General features: G+C 31.6%; 1 protein-coding gene across 2 annotated transcripts in view; it reads left to right on the top strand.

Annotated features, from left to right (window-relative positions):
• The window catches only part of Aasdh (Aminoadipate-semialdehyde dehydrogenase), a 141,410-nt gene that overhangs the window by 79,694 nt on the left and 36,594 nt on the right, over window positions 1-25,122 (top strand). For both annotated transcript variants that reach the window (XM_067286409.1, XM_067286410.1), the window contains one exon: window positions 14,954-15,085. In XM_067286409.1, coding sequence (XP_067142510.1) covers window positions 14,954-15,085 — 132 coding nt within the window. The remainder of the gene's footprint in view (window positions 1-14,953; window positions 15,086-25,122) is intronic.

Genomic DNA, 25,122 nt, shown 5'->3' on the forward strand with positions numbered 1-25,122 from the left:
ACTCTGTAATGTAGAAATGTCCATTTTACATTAATTAAACTAACATTTATATAAAATTTAAAATATTAAATAACTTTCAATCTGAGTACACATTTGGAAACTGTACTCATTTGCCACCCTCATTTGCCACCATTTGATTGTAGGTATTTATGAACTGTCTCAATTATGTAAATTAAAACTAAAATAAAACTTCTCCAGAAACTGAGCTGTATTATAATATACAAAAATTCACTACCTTGATATTCACCCAGCTGATTTTTCAGAAAAAATTTCATCTTTTTGGTCTATTTCTAAGATCTGCTTCAGGTGAAAAATTTCAAACATTGAAATGTTAAAAGTTTCACCTGTTTGAAATTTTCCACCTGAAACAGATCTTAGAAGTAGACCAAAAACATGAAATTTTTTTCTGAAAAATCTGCTGGGTGAATATCAAGGTAGTGAATTTTTGTACATTATGTAAATTAAATGTAAAAATAAACAAATACAATTTATAGTTTTTATTTTATGACTAATTTTCTTTGTCCAGTAATAGTAATAAAATAAACCTGAAAAATTAGACAGAAAATAATTGTATTATAGATATTAAGATTCTGTTATTTTTGTTTGAAATGTAACATTTTAAACAGGATTTTATCATAAGTGTTTCTTGTTTTAATTTTGTAATACATCATTTATTATTTTTAGAATTTTGTCACAAGTCTATGATATTAATATTTGTTTGAACTGTTAATGTTCTTTTGTAGTCACGAGTAGAATTTAAAATCAATATATAATCCACACCTTCTTTCAAACACAGAAAACCTGTGGGCTATCAACACTAAATCACAGTATAATCAATTACTTATTACCAATATGCTAAACATCATACTAGAAAATTCTATACTTGGAGAATCCCAGGAGATAAGTATAGGAACCAAATTAACTTTATCACAACAAAGGAGAGACTTAAGATTATAATTAAAAATGTCAAGACATCACCTGAAGCAGACATAAGATCTGACCCTGTTCCACTGGTAGCAAAAACAAAGCTAAAACTAATAAAGAAGTTGAAATATAGCCTAAAAATTAAATGATATAGAATTAAAAGAAGGATTTTTCTAATCAGAAAGCCTCCCTTTCTCTATCAGAATATAACAATACCAGTAGAATGGTTAAAGGTATTAGATAAAAGAGGTTAATATTTAACAGATTTATGATATTGGATGCATGTAAAAAAGATCTGAAATTTATGAAGACTGTAGTAGAGAGAGAGAAAATAGGCTTTGTTGGTGGCAAACAGTAGTTGACCTCCTGGAGATGATGATAAGATCATTTTTTAAAGAAATCTGTAGTAATCTGTGGGCTGCAATTTGAAAAAATTGTAGACCTATAAATTCTCGTCGTCGTCTGTCTATCTTTCCTTGATCTCTAGAACAGAGTTAGATGAAAGACGAGACCAGATATGGAAACTTTACAGGCAGGGAGCTCTGATTAACTATATATGAACTTCTGACAAAAACAGGAAGTCACATTATTTCAATTCAAAAATTTTTTCCTGAATGGTGTTAGATAGATGACTTAAATGAAAAGTATGATGTACAGGGGCAAGCCACTACTAATTTGAGGTGGAGAACATATATTTTAAATTAAATAAATTAAAAATATGATTAAAAATTGCAGCCTGGCATTGTGATGATGTCACAATAAATAATTGCTCATTAATCATTTATATACTGATTGCATTGATAAAATTTGTTACAAGAAATTAAATATCTTGATGTTTTATCATCAAAATATTCTATTTTATTTGTATTTCTGCTTTCATGGTAACAGAATCATTTTACATTTCCTGATGATGAGCCATCTAGGCTTGAAAATACTTGAACATTTTTCTTGATTTATTTATTAATTTTTTCTTCTTATTCTTTTTTATTCTCTTCTCTTTATTCCTCTTTCTTTCTCTTGATTTATTTATTAATTTTTAAGGTAGTTTTTTCCCATATAAAAATCATATACTCTACAAACTATAAAAATATATCATAATTTTAGATTTTCTGATTGTTATATTTTTAAAATTGTAAAGCAATTTTGTTTTAATATGAATTGTAGCTAGGGTTGTCAACTTTCAGAATAGTAAGTTCCAACCATAATATAAAAAGAACACAAACGTAAAAAAGGGATGAGAATTTTAGATTCTCTATGAGAATAAGTTATTACGATATCATCCACATATATGATAATGTTATCTACTGCTATGTGTTTGAACAGATCATTAATGTAAATATTAAAGAGCAAAGGACCCAAGACAGTCCTAGGGAATACCCCTATTTGGTTTAAAGAAGCTATAGATAGAATTTTCTAATTTGACATAGGCCTAATATCTTTTTGACAAATAAGACTGTAACCAGTTCAGAGAAATTCCTCTTAGACTGACGTTTTGCAACTTTTTTCTAAAATCTGGAAATCCAGAATGTCGAATGCTTTAGAGAGATCCACAAAAACCAAAATCACCAAACTTCATCCATTCAATTACAACGTAATTAATTGCTTAAGATGCATTAACGCATTCATTGCAGAAAAACTTTGTTTGAAGGCATATTGATAATGATGAATACTTTTAATTTTATGTAATTTGAAAATCTTCTGTAAAAAAATTTTCTGTAATTTTTGTTAGAATAGAAGTGATTATTATTGGACAATAATTATTGATGTCATACTTGGATTCTTTGTCTTTATATATTGGAATATGAGATGATGATTTAGCTTTTCCAGGAAGAAACCATTTTCAAAAGACCTATTTATCAAATATGATAATGTTTTAGCTATCTCTCTCTCTCTGCATGCCATATTAGAATCCTGATTTTGGCAAGCATCCAGTGCAGGTTAATAAGTGGTTAATAACGTGCCAAGGTGTATCTTGGGGAAGTTACATCCAGAGTGGTTCCCCGTTGCCTTCTCTGGAGCGTGGTGTTATGTGAGGGGAAAGAATGCCTTCCGGGAGGTCTTGTAAGGGAAACTGGCCCCTATTCAGGTATTACAAACATGGAGAAAACCTGGAAAACTCCACATGGCCAGCTCGTCCAAGCGCGGTGCGAACCCGTGACCGAACTCCCAGTTAGCGACAGAACTGCTTGGCCACTGGTGGGCGTTTTAGCTATAATATCAGATATATATTACATTATGTCCATGCTTAAAAGATCCATATCTAGAGTGCTATTTTTTCGGTTCATTATTATGTTACAAATTTTCAAAGGAGTAGAATTTTCCAAAAAGATAATATTTGATACATTAGAACGTGTTATGTAATGTTATGCACTAGTACTGTCAGAAACGATAAGAGAAAAACCATCCATGGATCTATAGTGATTGGCAAATATATTGTTTGTTGTGTGCTGATCGCTGATAGGTTTACCTTCATAAGTTATTTGTTTCATCTTGGTCACTTCTGAAGGTTAATCCTCTTCCAGAATTCAGATGGAGAATCAACATTGGAGAACAATCTTTCATAACAGTTTTTTTTCTTTGTTCGAATATTCCTTCTTATTTGTTTATTAAAAATTTTTTTCCACAAAACATTTATTTTCCTCCTCTTGAGCTATAGTATTTCTCATTTTAATATTTCTAAACAAAGTTTTTTTTTGTTTTATTAAGGCTAGAGTATGATCCAATAGAATTTTCTTCAAGAATGCTTTTCTATGAGTTCTATGGTTTTCTGTATATTTTTTCCTTGGAAAATATTAACAACGATCAGTAAAATGATATGCAGATAATCCGCCAGTTGTTCAATTGTGAGATTTTGGGTTTAAAAATAATTCCATGAGAAACAAGATGACAAAGCATTTCGTAATAGGCAAATCGAAGACTTATTAATTTTAAGACGGGTAATTTTAACATTCTCACCCATGGCAAAGTCTTCTAGATGTAAAGACTATCATAGGTAAATGATCAGAAATTAAGTTGTGGTATATAAGAAACTCAAACTCACTGACATCTGTTAGGCTTTGGTCTATCAAAGAGTGAGTATTCTTATCAAATCTAGTAGGCTGATTCAAGTCTACCAAAACTGTTAAATTTTCTGCAAAGCACAAGTTAACCAATTCAGATGTATTGGGAGATTTAGCCTTCAGCAAATTTATGTTAAAGTCCCCTATTATCTGTAATTTATACTTCTTATATTTGGTTTTATTATAATCAATTAATTACAATATTTATTACGTCAAGAAAAATACCATAATCAGTGGCTGGTGAACGATAAATTATTACTTTCATAATTTTATTTATGAATATTGTTACAATGTGTATATAGTCTTTTGGGTATGTCGGTTTTGATATAACTTCATAATTCATATTTTTATGTATATATAATACAATACCTTTACACAATACCTTTGTGTTTATTAGGTTGCCTTTCTGTTTTTCTATACAATAATCTTTTATTTTTGGAGCAGGATTGTCAGCATTTGTCCAAGTTTCACAAATAGCCAGTATATCAAAGTTTGTCATATTGACCTGCTATATTAATTATGTCTAAATATTTATTATTCAAGCCTCTAGCATTACAATATAGCACAAAGAGACCCTTTCTAGAGAAGTCAGCTATTTTTCTGTGTATCAGTAGTTTGTCCATTCTGAGAAAGGCTATCTATACATTCCAATGATGAGACTCGAACTGAGGGAGAGGTAAGATTCTTCCTCAAAAAATTATTACCATTGTTTATTCTTCTATACAATATCTTTCCCTGTTTTTTTTAACTTTAGAGTTTTGAAAAAAGATTCTTGTTATATGCTATGAGATGTTCATTAATGTATATCTTACATTCTTCATTTATAATACCATATGCATTTCTCATTATTTTAAGTTTTTTCTGTTTAATAGTATTTATAATCCTCTGTTTTATAACAGGACTGATAGTAGGGTTTCTCATTTCCTGGTCTTTTGCTTGTCCCGGTATTCCAGGATAAAAGTGAACTGTTTTCTGGGATCCCAGGAAATTCCGGGACAAAATTAATTATTTTTAAGATATACAAAATATCACGAAATCAAATGATATAATTATTTTTCATCTTTTAAAATTATTTAATATGTTCTGTAACCTCCAAAATCATATTAATAATGCTGTGTAAGATATATATTAAAAATTACCTTTGAATTACGTAGAAATTTTCACAAATAGAAAAAATTTATTAAAGTTGGCTGGAAACTGCATACAACAACAATAAAAATGCCTTTGAATTGAGTTGAAAATTAAAAAAAAAATGAATTTAGATCAAACTTCTAAGTTAGAAGGTAATTTTTGTTTTTTCAAATAAAATATAATACAAAATATTGTAAATTTTTATAAGATTTTAAAAAGCAAAGATTGTCAATACTCCGATCACTCAATCTAATTCTTATTTTAGTACTGAAAAGTCTTGCTACCGAGAATGCCCTTTACAATTTAATTGATGTGATTGGAATCGTGTTTAATGCATTTAAGAGAAGACAAATATTATGTTGTTCACCTGTATCCTGAAAGATTTCTAGTTCGTTTTTGAGATTGTAGTACTTCTTTCGTTCTCTAGTATTCTTGATTTGTCTACCTTGGCTGATTTAATAGAAACATCATAGCCCAATAATTCAGCAGTTTGTTTGTCTTTAATAATCAGGTTTATGAAGAAAAACTTCATACTCGCAGACTTTGCACTTGTTTGTATCCTTGCCCAATTTGCACAACCTGGCGTTAACACAGTTATTGAAGCTATTGGGCATGGTTAAAAATTAAGACAGCGTAAGCACAATTATTCCAGATATTACTAGTAAAGAATTTTGAGAGTCCTGCCACAAATAAGCTATGTATTGACTATTGATTATTTGTGATGTGTCATAACCAGCAAAACTTAAAAAAAAACTAATAAGTAGGTTTAAAATTAATAAATACAAATGTATTCTGACAGTTTATGAGTTAATTATACTTTCTATTTGCAAAATTTCCTCAACCTTAACATAAAATAAGAAAAAAGTGAATTTTTAAGAAATTTGCGGGATTTTCTGGGTTAAAAAACAACCGGGATCCCGTTTGATAAACCCTAGCTGATACACTTTGCCATAATCAGTCTTAATTCAGTTGCTGTAGTTTTTTATTATTATTATTGTTAAGTCTGATTCTATATGCATTTAAAATAAGAGATTGATTAAAGCTGTTACCGACATGTGACAAGATTTTATGGGTAATCTCAATCAAATTTTCATTTTGAAGTATTGGCATGCCTACAATTTCTAAGCTTGAGTTGTTTAAATGTTTTTCTATCATATGTAATTGTTCCTGCAAAGATTTTAATTCAAGTCTTACATGACTCCTTTTTTTTTTATTTGCTTTAAATCAGAAATTGTCTCACCGAGTATAATATAACTTTTTCCGAAGTGCCGATTCTCTCCTCTATTCTATCAAACTTGTTAGACAAAAACTCTATCAATTCCTGTATATCACCATTTGTTTTATTAATATTTCCTAATTCCAAATGTATTATTTTCATTTTGTTCAGAAGTTTTTCAAAATTGTTTGTCAATACGTTGGGGTGAGAATGAGATTATCTTGTATTTTCCCCATATTTAGATCATAGTTACAAAGATACATGTTAGTTTCAGCACACTCACCTAATCTTTTATCTTCTTCTGAGTTAATTATCGTATTTTCATTATTCTTAATAAGTTTTGATGACTTACAGTTGTCGCATTTCCAGGTTCCCTTGTACAATTTACTGAACTTACGGAAGTTAACAGATTCAACTCCAAAACAATAGAAATGTGCAAATTTAGAACATCTAGAACAAAACAACAAATCATTTTTTAGAACTTTATGTTTGTAGAGAAAACAGATGTTCAAATGATGGCTCACCATTACTCTCTGCCAATTATCCTCACCACCTGTAGTGTTTGCATATCATACCAAAGTGTTTTATTTGATAATACCATAATTTAAGATTAATTTTAAAAAATAAATAAAATAGTTTTATTTATTATACATTATCAGTGTGTTCAATTGTAGTTATTCTATTTAAAGAATGATTGATGATGCTTGTAATGTTTAGAAATGAAAGTACTTTTTTAAAAATAATCTATTTAAATTCAATATTGAGAATTATGTATTTAAATTAATTTAATTTATTTATTATAAAGTTTACTTATTGAAACAATTGTTTTTAAAATAAAAATAGACAACCATTCCAACTTCAGCAAAAATTCTTTAATCCTAAGAATGTTTTCAAACGCATTAAGCGTCCATCCTCAGTTACTTCTTTAAATCAAATATGAAATTCGAACAAATATTACGTAAATTAACGGTATGATTACAATAAATAAATAAAAATAAAATAAAATAAAATAAACAGGATTATCGTAATTTACAAAATTATGCCAACATTTCATAAACAAATAAAAATAAAATAAAAATAAAACAAAAAATAAAAACGAAACAAAAAACAAACATGCGGTTTAAACCAATCACGGATTATCGCAGTATTTCTTTACAATTATCCTCATCCGTTATTAAAGACTTAAAACAAGACCAATATCAGCTCTAGGATTATCGTACTTCTATGTTTAGTCCAAATCATCGCACAAAGATTTCCAAGCCGTGGAAAGTCCATCAGCGTCCCTATAATTAATGCATTGCGTACTTCTCTGCGCTCTGTGGATTTCCAATTTTTCGAAAAACTTTATTGCGTGCCTCGATCTAGTAGACCTGATGATAGAGGCTTGGTCCTTAATTGTTTTTGTTGGAACAATAGAAATTATTTAAATGTTAGAATAAAGGTTATTGAAAATAAGATAGTGTCATGCCTCTTTTCTTATATAAACAAGTAATGATATTTTGATGTTTCTATTTGAAACATTAACTTTTTTAAAATTTCATCTATTAGTAAATATATTTTCAGGTGCAGGCTTTGGTTATATTGTATATATGTATAATGCTTTATTATTTATTTGTATGTAATTGTAATTTTTTTGCCTATATCAATTATTATTTTTTAAATTAACTTTAAAATTTTATTGTATTGAATATGTTATGATCAAAACAATTAGTATGTTACTTTACCTATTTATAATTATTTTTAAAATTTCGAGTGTTATATTTTGTAAAAGTTCCATTATGTGAATAGTCATATTTTTATTTGGTAAATGGAATGTAAAGTTAAACTGTTTTGTTGTATGAAGAGAGCACAATAAAAATTAGCAGACATTCTTTAATAATAAAAAGTTATTTGATCAACTTGAAAATTTATATAATAATATGTGAATTTTATTGCATATCTTGAGACTAACCTACTGCAAGATCAATCATTGTCAATGGACATAAACTTTTAAAGACAAACACCTTCTGATACTTCGGATCCATTTTAAAACCCTATAATGATATTAATAATGAAGTGTGAGTAAGTATTAATGCACCCTGGCTACAATGGAAGTTATTGGCATCGCTTGTGACAAGAAGATGCATACCTACCTGAAATCAAAAATAAACTGGACAATGATAAGACCCATTACTCTTTACAAAGCAGAATGCTGGCATATCACAAAAACAATAGCACAACAACTATATGCCATGGAAATGCACATGGTCTACTGGATGTTAGCATCTCTCTTCTTGACCATGACACTAATGATACAATTTGAAAGTTTAGCATTGCATCCATTGACCTAAAAATGCATGAAAGGCAACTTAATTGCATATAAGACGATCTCACATATAGGATGAGGTGTGACTTTAAAGATCAAGATAAAGAAAATTTGATTTATTAATATAATTCTAATTTTATTTTGTTTAATCACAAATAAAATATCAAATGCACATAAATGCACACATTGTCCCAAAAAAATTACTGGCATTTTAAACTTTAAGGAAAAATCTTGTAAAGTTGACAACATAATTTGTTCATGTAAAACTGGACAATCGGGAACCTTTTTTTTTGCCAATTCTTAACAGTTGAATCCACTCGCCATCGATTACACTTATGAGTTTCTCCGAATCCTGATTTCTGAATAATCTTTTTTTCACATGGGAATGGATTAAAACTTATATTGGGCTCCCATGTGATTTTGGAATTTCAATTTGGAATTCAATTCAAAAGCTTTGCTTTTCTTATTCATCTTTACTCCTGATAATGCATAAGAATGATTCAAATGACCCAGATAAAATACTTTTGTTTTTTAAACACCAGAGGGTAAGCATCTGGTAAAAAATGCAAATACAGTCAAACCTGTTTTTATGCGGGGGATAGGGACCGCATTAAAAAAAACGCATAAAAAAAATCTCACGAAACTTCACGAATGGCTGTAAATAATAGTTTTCGCGGCACAATTAAAAAATATTTTTTTTTATGCGGTCAACAGGGACCGCATAAAAAAAGTCTCACATAGAAAATAACTCAAAACCGTACGAAATAGAATTTATTGACAACAGATGTCAGCACTTGACTGCATCGTCTGGTCTATCGTCTGTTTTACATATTTTTGTCCAGGTGGTGTTTTGTTGACTTAAAAAGTAAATTATTTCATTTTTCGCATACTCATGCAATAATATTACTATAATAAGTGCATTTATGCTATAATAAGTTTATTTAGCTATAATAAGTCAACGTAAGACATGACGAATCGCACGAGACTAGTCGCCAACTATACCGCACAAATTAAAAATTCGCATTAAAAAAATCGCACATAAAAAGAGCGCATAAAAACAGGTTTGACTGTACATGGTTTACAAAAATTATTGCAAAACGCAAGGAATCCTTTGCTTATGCATATCGGATGACCTAGATTTTTGAGCAGTAAAAAATGAATAAAAATCTCTTCTTATATGCGAGTAAATATGGTATACTGGTTCAAGTATGTTTTCCAAGCAGCTTCCAATTCTGTTTCAAACGTTACTTACATTCTCAAAGTCAATCCCCAGAATTAAAACAAATGGTGGTTAAAGATCCAAATAGTAGACCTACCCAAGAGAAAAAAATGCTAGTATAAAGAAGATTCAAGTCATCTTAATTTTGATGTGGTCTTCTTAATTTGGAAGTGCTAAATTCAGATCCATTTACACTTTCTGAAAATAATAATAAGATTAATGACATGTGTTTTTAAAATCCAGCAGAAAAATATTTTAAATATCATAAAATTACATTCACTTTGAGTTTGTCAAAAGACACAACTAATTGCATTATTATTTTTTTTATAGATATAATAAATATTTATGCAATGAGTTATTTCAGTTAATTCATTTTCTTGATATACCAGTTTCAGTTGTTGTAAATTGGAGACTGGCTGCTTTTTTGTAATTTTTGATTTTAAACTTTTACTGTGTTGCTTTAAAATTAATTATTAATATGTTTCTTAAATTTGAGGATACTTCTTTTTAATTATTAAACATCTTTACAAATTGCATTATTTTACTGCTGATATACTAAGGAAAATTAATGACTACGTGAACTTGCACAAATTATATGACACTAAACATTTTTTATCAACAAACAAAATTATTCCCATAAATTATACTTCACTGTAGATTATAGGCAGGAATTACAGTAATTAAAACTACAATTTTTCCAAAACAACTTATTATTTGAATGTTATGTGACATAAAATCTTAAAGGATACATTGATTTATTGAAAATTAATAATGGATAAGTATAATTACTAAATGTTTCAGGATAAAAAAATCTATTTTCAGGATAATGTATGTGGAGAATAATCTTAACCGTTAATATTAGAAAATTTGAGTAGAAAGCTTGTAATATAGAATATTTGAACTGTTCATTGATGTGAGGTTGCAAATATAAAATTGAAATAAATTTTGATATGTGCTTCTAGTCCTTAATTATTCTGCCTTTGTCCACTTTTGACTTTCTTATGAACAGGGACTTGTTATACTGAGGGAAGAGAATCACACAATTTCAAATTAAAATATCTTTAATGTAACATAATCCTGTATGCTACTACATTTTAGCATTTCAGGCTAAAGCCCCTCCTCAGCAAACATTACATTTTCTAATTACAATTTAAAAAATTATACATTAATTTATACAAAGTTTTTAAAATATATATATATATAAGTTTATATTTTAACATACCCATATATTCCTTTCAACATTTACAGAACAGACTTTTAAACCACTATTTTTAAAATTCTTTCTATACTGATCTATTTAATTCTAAATTACTGATATTATTTCTGTACTAATTATAAATCATTTTGCCAATAAAATTTCTTGATGTTTTCCTGTTTCTTAAAATGCAATATCACTTATTTAAACAGCACTTATTCTTTATACAAATTACCAACAGTAGCGTATTATGGGGGTATATTATGCACTGGGCACCACTCTCAGAGGGGTGCCCAAATGGTCTCCAAGACAAACTATATGTGTTTCTGGAGGGGGAGAGGGGTGCCAATAAAGTGTCAGGTGCCAGTTATGCCCCGGGTGCCAGTTATGTTCACTACGCCACTGACCACCCAACAGGGAAATTATCATGCCAACACCACTACCGGTTGTGCTTTTTGCAGTACTGGTGTTGTACTTTTTTTGTGCAGCAAATAAAATTGATTGATTGCCAACACCACTAAACCCTACAGCATTAACTTCTCTTTAAAGTTCTTATGTGCCTGTATGTTTACAAACTGTACCAGGATTTATCTATCATTCTGCCCATACTTTCATTTATTTTTTTATCTTCAGATGAAATTATTTCCAAATGTTCAAACAATTGTCTTTTCTAGGTATTCTCCTCTGTTTTTTCTATTTTCACTGTATTTTGATTTATTTCACATCCATATGTATCACAATGAGCCACTACTGCTAAATTAGATAATTATACTTTATTCCTCTTGTGTGTTCGGTTAACTTTTTTTGTAACTTTTTTTTCCTCCATCGTATCTATTTTTTCAAACAATTACATTGGAAAGAGTATACGATATCCATTTTATCAAATGTACCAATGAGTAGCTCTTCTTTATTCAACCTTAGTAATTTGTTAAGTTTATTTGTTTGTTCTGGAATTAATGTAATGCCTTCATTTTTAACAATTGTCTTTATCATTTCAAATATTTCAGGAATATAAGGTAACTTAATATATTTATTATTATTCCTCTCAACTTCTGATTTATTTCTTGTATTTTCATTTAACTATTACTTAATAATGAGTATGGTATTGATTTAACATTAACATATCTATTACTGATTTGATCTCTTCATCTTGTTTTTCTGTTTTTAATTTTTTCAGTTAATGTTACCTTAGATGCCAAGATGGCGGCTTGTCTCTGATTCCAGCAAGAAAACAGTGGGACGCACGTTCTAACCTAACCTATTCTAATAATTTGGTTGCTAATAATTATGGTAATTTATTAGAATAGGTTAGGTTAGGTTAGGTTAGAGCGAGCATCCCACTGTTTCCTTGCTGGAATCAGAAGCGAGTCGCCATCTTGGCACCTAAGGTAACATTAACCATTTTTTTAATGTACATTTTAAAAACATTTCACTGAAATTGGAACAGATGAATAATAGTTTATCACTTTTGGTACAGTAATCCAAAAAAATCTTTAAAAATAGTGGTTTAAAAGTCATGGTTAGAAGTCATTCAATGACAGTTGAATTCTGCTTGGTAAAAGCTGTGTCCCTCCATCATTCAGGGAGAGAGAGATGATGTCCCTGAAATTATGGATGAAATTGTGACAACTGCTAGAGATCTGGAATTAGAGATGAATAAAGATGACATTGAAGAGCTCATAATGAAATCTGAAACTGATCTGATGACAGAAGAACTTCAAGAACTCTTAAATGAAGAACACTAAGAAACTCAGTGAGATGTGTTTTCTTCTGAAAAGGAGGAAGATGAAAAAGGATCAATGCCAACATCTGCTATTAAAGATCTTTTAAAGAAGTGGGAGGATATCAGAACAATGGTCTTAGAATGGCATCCAAACAAGTTGAGGTTAATAGGCTTTGGGATCTCTACGACAACAATGCTATTAATTACTTTCGAAAAATCCTGAAGAAAAGAGAAAAGCAATTGACATTAGACCAATTCTTTAACCCCTACAAACAGAAAAATCATGACTAATAAAAATGCAAGACTAATAAAAATGCAAGACTGTGTATATATGTGTGTATATATGTATTTTTATTACATATAAATAAACATAGTAAGAAAGTATATATACAGTAGAGCATCGATTATCCGACTTAATTGGGGACTGGGGTTGGTCGGATAACTGAAAAGTCGGATAACCGAAAAGTATGAAAAAATACATTATTGGTATAGTGTATTAGGCCTGGTTTAAATACTAGCCTCCCTTTCATGGCCGAGCCAGTGCTGCCAGCTAAAACATGCAAAAATTTAACAAAAATAATATTAAAGTAGCCAAGACATAACCAAATGTTATAGCGCCACATCACTAGCGGACATTTGAATTTGCCAACTAGAACGCGGTCGGTTAACCGATAAGTCGGTTAATCGGGGGTCGGAAAATCGATGCTCTACTGTAATTTTTTTTTTTTTCGGGAGTTTGCAGAACAAATTAATCAAATTCCCATAAAAACTTATGGTAAATCGGTAATCGGTTAACGAACAATTCGGATAATGAACAAAGTCTTGGAACAGATTATTTTCGTTAACCGATCACCCACTGTATTTGAAAATTTGATTTAAAGTTTTGAAATTTCATTTGTTATAATTTTAGATATTTAGGAATTATATAAATTATTTATATGATTTATCTAACTACTATGTCTAAAAATCTGCCCTATTAAAATAAAGCTTAAACAACCTTGTTGTTTTTTTTAATCTCAAAATGTGAGAAATTATTTTTTTAGCTAATATATTGTCACAGAAATCCTAATCTGTAATAATATAATTTAGTAACAGCTAAACATACATAAAACAAAAATTATCAAAGCATTTGTTTTATGACTGAATGTATTAAATGCACCGGAATTTTGATTGTAGTTTTAATAGTTTGTTTTTACTTTTATTTTGACTTTGACTAATAGTAATGATTAAGCAGTTTTGAGAATTTTGTTTATTTACTTTATTTACCTATTATTACTGTTTTTTTCTATTATATTAGTTGAAAATTATTATGGATTACATTATTTTTCTATACATTAGCCATTAAATTTTTAATGTAATATAATCTGCTTCTTATAGTAACAGATATTATCATTAGTTATCTAACATTACCAGTATTAATTACCGTATTTTACGGACTATAAGATACTATGGACTATAAGACGCACCTTAATTTTTAAACAATTTTTTAAAAAAATGCCTATAAGATGCTATGGACTATAAGATACACCTGAATTTTGGAGGCAATTTTTTGAAGAAAAAAGTGCGTCCTATAGTCCGTAAAATACGGTAGCATGTCCAAAGCATGAAAGTTAAAATACAATTATAAAACTGCTTATTGTAATATATTTTAGTTAGTATTTTGTTGTATTTTATCTATTTGTCTTCAGATAAATAGATATTTTTAAGCTGTGTTTTTGAACTGTCAGGCTCAACTTGGGACTAATAATGTCTAATTATCATTACTTATCAGTTATTGTCTGTTTTAATCAGTGCTTTAAATTTTTTGCTATTTTAATCATTATTTGCTCATAGTACAATAATTTAAGTTGCTGACATTTCTTACTTCAATTACACACAAGCAGCTGTTAAAGGTAACATGCAAAAAAATAACTGGCTCCTTATATTTAATTTAGTAAATATAAGTAATGGCCTTATTTTTAAGAAGTTGTTACAACACTCACTCTAACATTTTCAAAATAATTTTAATTTGATTTTTCAGAAATTCTTGTGAAGGTGAAATATGAAATTGCTCTGAAAACGTTAAAATGAATGCTATAATGGCTTCTTAATAACAAGATCATTATTTACTCATATTTATTAAATCGTATTATTTTATTTATAAAAATGAAAATAAATTAGCATTTTCTTTATGTTTTGTAGGAAAATGGAAATATATTATGGACATACAATTGTCAAAAACCAGTTTTTTCTTCTCCGCTGAATTTGAAATGTGGATTATGTATAGGCTCTGTAAATGGAGATATTCTTTTTTTGAATCATCATGGCAAGATTGTAAGTAAAAGTTTTAGAATTTTAATTAAATATATAGAACTATTTGTGTTTATTTTAAAAATATGTTTATTGTATTTTCTACAAATGTAATTGAAAAATTTATGATGTTTTTATGCAAAGCTTCATGAATTTCTGTGTTCTTAAAATTTAAAATTCTGTATTATTCTATATAATCTTATAGAATTTTTATTCTTTCTTTTGAGTTTTTAAAATATTCATTATGTTTTACTTTTATAACTGCTTAACATTTCATTTTGTGTCTCCAAAATCCTCTTTATGTCCTTCAAATCCAACATTTACCTGAGTTCAAGAATTACTCAGAAGACGATTTTATTCCCAGATATTTTATTTAATTGCAATTTTTTTCTTATACATTCCTTATATAATGTTCTATTTGTGGTTTGGTTTGCCTGATTGAGATAATTTAAAAAATGACTGAAAACATTAGTATATGCTAAGATTATTAAAGCTGTTTGTTGCTAGTAGTTTAATGTGTGTTGATATAGTTTAAAATGAAATATGTGTAAATAAATTTTAATAAATGATTAACACATCAATACCAAAAATCCAGCAAAACATGCTTTAATAGACAAACTAATGTCTTCAACTGTCTTAAATAGTCATCAGGCTTAACCTAATAAATTTGAACAGTAATCATAATTAGAACAAATTTTTAAAATAAACAGTACGTTGTGATGGTGCAATCAATTGTACCACATAACAAAACTTAAAAAAAAAGAAGAAAATTGATGGACAGTGTTTATTTGTATTGTCCATTCTGTGAAGAGAATGGCAGAATCTTGGTTAAGATACTTCTTATACAGGCTTTTAAATGGGGGAGAGAGTCTTTTCTGCTTGGTTCCAAGCAGAAGAGACAAGAGAAACAATCTATTTGAACCAAGTCCACTACAACCTTGGCACAGTTTGCTAGCAAGCCTCGGGTGTCATTGTGCTGGAATTAGGCTAGGTTAATGAGAAAAGTTTTTGATAACTGAAAGATAAGAATGTTGGAGTCATTTCAAATCTTTAAATATTTAGTAATTCAAGTAATAATCAGATTTATGGATGTTTATATTTGTATATATACACCATGCTGAGGTAAAGTGATAGCTAGCTGGCCATGTAGGAGTTATTGGCCATGGTCATTGAATCATCCCCAATTGGTGCTGTGAGTAACCAGTATAGTTATATCTAAATTAATAATTCTGGAAGCAAAGATCTTATGGAGGTCCAGATAATGTCATCTGTATAAGTGCAAAACCTGACACAGACCCCTAAGAGGTGCCAAAATTGTTTGTTTTAATAGAGAATTTGATGTTTGAAAGAGTGTGAAAGGTGTTGTTTAATTTATGCAAGAAGCTTCAAACTCTGTGATTCAATGTTGGATCAGTGCTCCCATAAGATGGTGCTGATTGCACTTGAAGTTAACTTGGTCTTGAAAACAAGGGATTTAGTTTTGGTCAACATACAACAAATGAAAAACTACATAAAAATAGTTGCTTGGGAAATGGACAAATATCATTCATTAGTTTCTTTTGGACAGACTTGTCAATAGATAATTCATGACTTCATAGGCTAGAAGTCATGAATTATCTATTGTTGCTGACAATGAAATTTGGAACCTCTTGGGATTAGAAAAAGGGCAACCCAGATGAAAAAGGGGCAAGTGCTCCAAGTATGGTCACCCCTGATTTCTCACATTAATTACTTCATGTTTTAAAGTCTCTTAGTATAAATAAATTTGAAGACAAAGCCTGTCCAAAAGGAATTACCATTTATTTACTGTGTGTTCCAGAATACAAACTTTTCTGATGACCGACCTTTCTTTGTAGGCTACTTGGCCATCAAAATTAAAAAGTCTTTTAAAAAATAAAAAATATCCAATTAAAAATACAAAATTTAAAAATCGGAACTGGTGGCATTACAGACATCATCTTTCTTTCCATCCTTACCACTTGGGGATGTTTTAGCTTTATATCTACTGGAGAATAGGTGCTGGCAAATGTAGATTTTTAGCTGTCGCTTGGTGACAAATCTTTTCAAAAAATTTTCATTTGTAGAATTTTGTTGGCTGGCGATTATGTAAAAATAAATTTGAAGCCTTCCAATGAAATTCTATAATTGAAAATTTTTTGAAAAGATTTTTCACCAGGAGACAGCTAAAAATCTACATTTACCCGTGCCTATTCTCCAGTAGATATAAAGCTAAAACATCCCCAAGTGGTAAGGATGGGAAGAAAGATGATGTCTGTAATGCCACCAGTTCCGATTTTTAATTGGATATTTTTTGTGTTTTTTAAAGGACTTTTTAATTTTGATGGCCAAGTAGCCTACAAAGAAGGGTTGGTCATCAAAAAAGGTGTATTCTGGAACACAAAGTAAAGAAATGGTGGTTCCTTTTGGACAGACTTTGTCTTCAAATTTATTTTTACATAATTGCCATCCAACAACCCTCTTAGGGATGACTGAAAAAATGAAAATACACTAAGTCCTTCAGGTCTCTTACCAATCTTATGATTTTTGCTGCCCAAAAATCTATGTCCACTTCTTTATCATATGCCACTTTACTTAACATTATGTTTTCTTTATCTTAAATCTTTCTTATGTTCTTTTACTTATTTTTCTGAACTTCTGCCTTTTCCTTCATCAGATTTCTGTATATTCCCCCTCCACTGTATTTTTTAGACAAATCTTTTCATTCACCTTCCTAACTGCTAATTCTGCTACAAAACCAGCAATTAGGGATCCAATTGGAAGGCCATGTCTCTACCTTTGTGTTTTGTCTTTTAAATCTATATATCCTTTATGTATAATCAAATGAGCAACCTTTGAAAGTATTCTAAAATAAAATTTTTCAAGTCTTTATGTGTCACTAGGTAATTCCTTGACAATAAATGCAAGTTCTTACCACATTCAAGGGTATAAACCTTTGAAGTCAAATGTAGACAGAATGTACTCCATTTGAGGTTAACATCTTTTACCTTTTCTATGAATTCACAACTATTTTTTACTGTAAACTAGTATGCATTAGGTTATCTCTGTAATTTCCTTGCCAATTTATTTTTTAACTAATAGGTGGATGCCATTCTTTTCACCGTTATTAGTCAAATGCTGTGTGAGCATTTGTGTGTTTTTATAACCAAACAAAGAGGGGAGGCATGTTCTGTTCACATTTGATTTCAAAGCAGAACCATATGAACAGTTTTGGTACCTGGGACAAACCTCATACCTGGCACACCTGTCTCATATCACAATCTCTAAGTAATTGTCTCTGCTCTGCCAAATGGTACAAAGAGACTGTCTTAATCATAGGCTTGATCTGGTACCAGTGCCATGCTGTCATTGGAAGCAATGGAAGTGCTGCTTCCACCTTCCAATAACCTTCCCTTGTATTTTATAAAATATAAATTTTCATATTTTAACGTACTTTGAATTAATTAAAAGTAATATTTTATTATAACTGCATTATGTATCTTTTACAAATTTCTATATTACATGTGAAAAAAATGATAAGATTACTATTGTATATTCAAATAATTCGGTGGCAAAAGGAATATCGAAACCGGGTCAGTTTCCAATCAGCCAAATTATATAGGCATTGGCACATGCGGTTTACAGAGCACCAACCCCACCCGGTTTAGCTGGTAGAAGCGACACACGCGTAAAGCGTCCAATTTTATATCCAGGACCGGTTCTGAGATGTTAGCAGCCTGCCTGTCAACTTCCAAGCAGCCAGATTATAGGCATTGGCGCATGCACTTTACAGAGCACCAATGTCACGGTTTAGCTGGTAGAAGCAACACAGGCATAAAACATCCAATTTTATATCCCAGAGCGGTTCTGGGCTGTTAGCCGCCTGCTAGATATTCGGCCACCCTCGCTTGATTATGTGAATCATGAGCAGACTAGATCAACGGCGGGCAACCTCTGGTCCACGGGCCAGCTACGGCTCGCGAAAAGTTTCTATCCGGCCCACGAGATCTTTAATAGATTATTAAATTGGAAAAATAACTAATTAATAGTTATTTTTCCAATTTTTTGTAATTTTCGAAAACGATAAGAAAAATAAATGTAGTAATTAACTTTTTATTTATTTATTTCATATTTGCAGACTAAAAAAGTTACAAGTCACAAGAAGGCGTCAATTAACTACTACGGCCCACGGAAAAAACGAAAAATTTATTCTGGTTTATGTTATAAAAAAGGTTGCCCACTCTAGACTACATTTATAACTTAACCCAACCGATAGGAGGTTACTGGCACGTTTTTGTGATAGTTCTGTATAGTTGACAGGAGTTTAAAAAAACTCCATTAAAATATTTGATATATTTATTCTGCATTTATTCTGCTCTCCCATCTTATATTACTTACGGATTTCAATGTTAAACCGGTGATATTACGATTTAGTATGTCGCATCTGTAAGGGAATGCAGAAAAAACGTGTACAATTCTAGTACAGTGTTAAAAAATTAACTGTTACTTTGGCAGCATCATTTACAACCAAATTTAATGAATGAGATGTACAAGGTACAAAAAAAGCTCTAGAATTTATTTTCCTTAAATTTACGATTTATATATCCATTGTCATAAAAATTTGTCTTTCCAATGTTTTCCCAAGACTACAGATACAAAGTAACTGGTTTCGACTTACTTCTACTAAGAAGTAGTTAAATAATTAAGAGATTAGGGAATGGGGACATAAATAAAACCCTGCTGAAAGAGCCAGAATTTTACTTAAACAAAAGCTTAACCGAACCAATCACTAGCTCAGTACAGTGGGGAACTGATTTCCGTGTACACCTGGTACTAAAACGAATTACAGTAGTTAGAAAACAAATGACTATTAAGTTTAACATATTTACATCTATGGTGAGAAACGTTTAAAATTTACAACAGCCCTGTGGCGTCCTTTGAGATATACTAGTGATGCGACAAAAGAGGCATTGGACATTGACCGGTATTGGCACCTCGGGATTTGGCAACCTGTGTGCGTGCACGCGCCGCACACCTACCAGGACGTCTCTGATTCCATTCATTAGCCACTCGTAGGGTGCTATTTCACTAAGTGGATTGTTTTAAGATTTAAAAAGTAAAGAATATTTTGTTATTTTTATGTACGTTTCTTCACAGAATTATATTTAATTATAAGTTTCTTTAAAAGTATATTCATACAATTGAAGAATTTTTTGTACTAGGTATGTATATTCATCACACATTTTGTTTTATCAAGTAAGTTTTTTTGATAATTTTAATTTTAGCCCTTATATCGTGGCTAGTGATTCAAAAATTAATTTTAAAAAAGTTTTGGCTCAAAACCATATTGTAGTGAGTATGGTACTGGTAAAGATCGGTCTCACAATTGGTGAGGGAAAGTAAGGGCCGTACAAGAAATAACACGTGAATACTAAGAAGGAAATACTAAATTTTATAAATATAAACAAAAAAAAACGTATAACATTCAAAATCACTAGTATATTAATTACAAAATAAACAAAAACCCGCTTATTCTAACAGTATATATACAATATGTAACAATGATGCATACATGCTGGACGAACTAAATACGTTGAATATCATTCATACAGAACAAAGACCTCACAACAGATTGGCGTACTACGCACACTTATAGGTTGTCCTCCTTATCGTAATTCTCACAGCCACCTTGATTACGCTATCAGTAGGCTCGCCTTGTGGATGCACACGGATTTTCACACGACCTCAGTCCAGCCACTATCCGTCCTTCTCCACTTACCTCCTATGTCCGAGCTTCTCACTCCTATATCCGTCCGCTGGCGTGTTTTCCTCTTACCTTGGCCAAGTCCCAGGAAGTAAAAGGTGCTCCTGCATGTTAGACACACCTTTTTATAACACTTCGCCATCCGGGGCTTTTGGTCAGACACATGAGGTTGCCACAAACGGAGGTACGCGACAATGTATGGCTCCCAAGCAGGGCCGATCCCGATACGCGAAAAAATAAAGAAAAAAAATATACATATACAAAATAGTGACGAAGCACTACAATATGATGAAAAAGAAAACATTATTAAAAGAGAAAGACCAAAGCTTGAATCTATATATATAATCAAGACGAGTTGATGATAATAATAATAATAATAATAATAATAATAATAATAATAACTCTCCCGTGGTCACCACCTGGTCGTGGTGGAGAGCCCAGTAATTTTACTGATCCATAGGGCAATGCAGGCTGGAGCATAAGCTCCTGGTAGGGACACCCATGCCAGTAAGGTCTATGGGGAGAAATGAAGCTAAGAGTGACCACACCCACATTCTGTGGAGATATTCATCATGGTAATAACTAGATCAAAGTGTGATACCGGCTCGGACGTCGCCCGGGTTAACAAGGTCCGCGTTCGTGGGTTAGGCAGAGGCTCACGTTCGAAAAATAGGTCACAGTCTCCCTTGGTTACCGGTGGCGAAAGCAGCACCGGCCCAAGCATGGCTACTGCAATGCCCTCAACAGATGTGAGGAACCAACCCAGCCTTGGTGTTTCTGTGGCAATGCATCCACAGACCACAAAGGCTGGAAAACCACGCCAACGGATGAAATGGACAGTAGAAATGAACGAGTTTATCATCTGTACTTATTACACCATCACAAAACTCGAAACAAACATGACAGCATACAGACAACAACTACACCATAGATTCACGCAACAGTATCCTCATCTCACTGTCACCGAACAAAGGGTTGTTGATCAAAAAAGAACAATTATACACAACAACCTTATTCCACAAACAACACTTGAACTTATCAAACAACAGGTTGCTGATCAAATACATCAACAGACAGAAACATCTAACATTAATGAAGATCATGTAACCTGTCAGGATAATCCAGCAACAAGCATTGATAATAACACACATACAACAATTACCACTAATGATACTACAGACACTTCCTCATCCATCACTGATAACATAGACATGGATTTAGTTAATACGCTCTCACTTATATTTCAGGAAACACTCACTAAATATACAGGTACAGATCCCACACAACGACCACGAATACCAAAAATCAACACGTCAAAGGAAGTAGGAAAAACACTAAATTATGTAAACACTCACTTACTACCACACTACATTCATTCAATTTCTACACTCGCAGACATTCATACATTAGTTTATGCTGGGGCAGTCACAGTAGTGACACACCATGGACTGAAAGTACAATCACAGACAAATACACAGAAAACACAATTCTATCACAAGCCTGCCTGGCAGAGAAGAATAGAAACACAAATAAATGACATTAGACAGCAATTAGGCAGGCTAACACAATACACTAAAAACAACATAACACCCAAATTAAGGAAACAGCTCAAAAACATTTTCAAGAAAATAAAAACACACACAAAACATGAACATCACAACACACACATTACAGAATACATTGATACACTAAAACAAAAACTTGCTGCCAAAGCACGTAGACTCAAACGATACAAAACATGTACACTACGAAAACAACAAAATAAATTATTTACAAACAATAAAAAACTCTTTTACAGACAAATTAATAACAAAGCAAACACTGATACACAGCACAGTGGCACACCAACAGAAGAAGAACTCACAACATATTGGTCTTCTCTTTGGTCCAGTGCTGTCACGCACAATGCTGAAGCAGGCTGGATCGAGGAGGAGAACAAAAACTTACTCAACATACCAACTATGCCCTGTGTTGAAATAAACATACAGGATTTCCAATACACTGTTAACAGAACACACAACTGGAAGACACCTGGTGTAGACAACATTCACAATTTCTGGTACAAAAAGTTTACATCACTGCACCAGGAACTAGCTAAACACCTAACACACATCATCATCAATCCACAAGACATGCCAAATTTTCTTACTCAGGGCATCACCTACATGAAACCTAAAAACAACAATACCACAGACCCCACACAATACAGACCAATTACATGTCTTCCAACACTCTACAAATTATTGACATCCTGTATTGCAAACAAAATATACAAACATGTTGAAGAACACGACATTCTAACAGAACAACAAAAAGGTTGTCGTAGAAACCACAGGGGATGCAAAGAACAGTTACTCATAGATTCAGTCATTCTACGGCAAGCACACAGACAACACAGAAACATACACATGGCATATATAGACTACAGAAAAGCATTCGACAGTGTTCCACACAGTTGGCTGCTACATATCCTACACATGTACAAAATACATCCATCACTCATTGCATTCTTTCAAAACACTATGCAGCACTGGAGAACAACACTACATCTCAGGGTTCAGTAACACTTCCATACAAACAAACCAAATTTTTATTAGGCGAGGAATTTTTCAAGGAGATTCCTTGAGTCCTCTCTGGTTCTGCTTAGCCCTGAACCCATTATCCAACATGTTAAACAACACGCAATATGGTTACAATATCAGACACAAAAAAACAACACAGTTTACACTGTCACATCTCATGTACATGGATGACATAAAACTTTATGCATCCACACAAAAACAACTTCATCAACTCCTACAAATCACACATTCATACACCAAGGACATACAAATGGAATTTGGCCTAGATAAATGCAAAACAGTTCACATAGAAAAAGGAATCCTGAAGAAAGAAGATTTTGCACTTGGAAATGGAGACGTTATTGAATCCATGGAAGAGGGCGAGTTCTACAAGTATTTAGGATTCCAACAGGCCAAACTAACAGAACATACACAAATAAAGCAAAGATTAATTAAAAAATACCAAAGTAGGTTAAATGCTATTCTCAGAACACAATTAAATGCAAAACACACAGTTAAAGCAATAAACACATATGTCATCCCAGTACTCACATATTCTTTTGGAGTTATACATTGGACTCACACTAGATCTTGAGCAACTCCAAAGGAAAACAAGAACAACACTTACTAAGCATAAACAACATCATCCTAAATCTGCCACAGAAAGATTAACCCTTCCACGTAAAGATGGCGGACGTGGCCTGATTGACATAGTTAACCTTCACTACAAACAAATACAGTCACTGCGAGAGTTTTTCTACAAAAAACAAGAAACATCACAATTACATAAAGCAGTAACTCTAGCAGACTCGAATAACACACCATTAAACTTACACTCACATCATATGGACACAACACAACATATAAAAAGCATAGACACCATTAAGCAATCGTGGGCTCGAAAGGCACTCCATGGCAGGCATCCTTACGATCTGGCCCAGGATTTTGTTGACAAAACTGCGTCAAACAGCTGGTTAGCTCGGGGATGCCTCTTTGGGGAGACGGAAGGATTCATGATTGCCATACAGGATCAGGTCATAAATACTAAAAACTACAGAAAACACATACTCAAAGATGCAACACTCACAAATGACACATGCAGAAAATGTCACATCATGCCAGAAACTATACAACACATCACCTCTGGTTGCAAGCTCTTGGCACAGACAGATTATTTACACAGACATAACCAAGTAGCAAATATAATACACCAAGAGCTTGCAAAGAAACACAAATTATTAGACATCCACGAGCCATACTACAAATACATTCCACAGACAGTATTGGAAAACAACACGCACAAAATGTACTACGACAGAGCCATAATCACAGATAAAACAATTTACCACAACAGACCAGACATTACACTCATTGACAAACACAATAAAATCACATACATTATAGACATATCCATTCCAAACACTCACAATATACAAAATGCATGCACTGAAAAAATTAGCAAGTACACAGAACTCGCCCAGGAAATAAGGCATCTGTGGAGGATGGATGGGGTGCTTATTGTACCTGTAGTTCTCTCCTCTACAGGTGTCATACCACACACACTACACAAAAGCCTGGGCACATTAGAATTGAATAGAAACACATACATCACTCTACAGAAGGCCACTATATTGAATACATGTCATATTGTGAGAAAATTCCTGAATACAGACACACACACTGATACACTTCTTTAATTTCTGTTTTGGTTACTATGCCTTGACTTTGGTCCGGCATAG

Source organism: Centruroides vittatus, unplaced genomic scaffold (assembly GCF_030686945.1).
Source record: "Centruroides vittatus isolate TY-2023 unplaced genomic scaffold, ASM3068694v2 scaffold_3315, whole genome shotgun sequence".
In the NCBI taxonomy this organism is placed as follows: Eukaryota; Metazoa; Arthropoda; class Arachnida; order Scorpiones; family Buthidae; genus Centruroides; species Centruroides vittatus.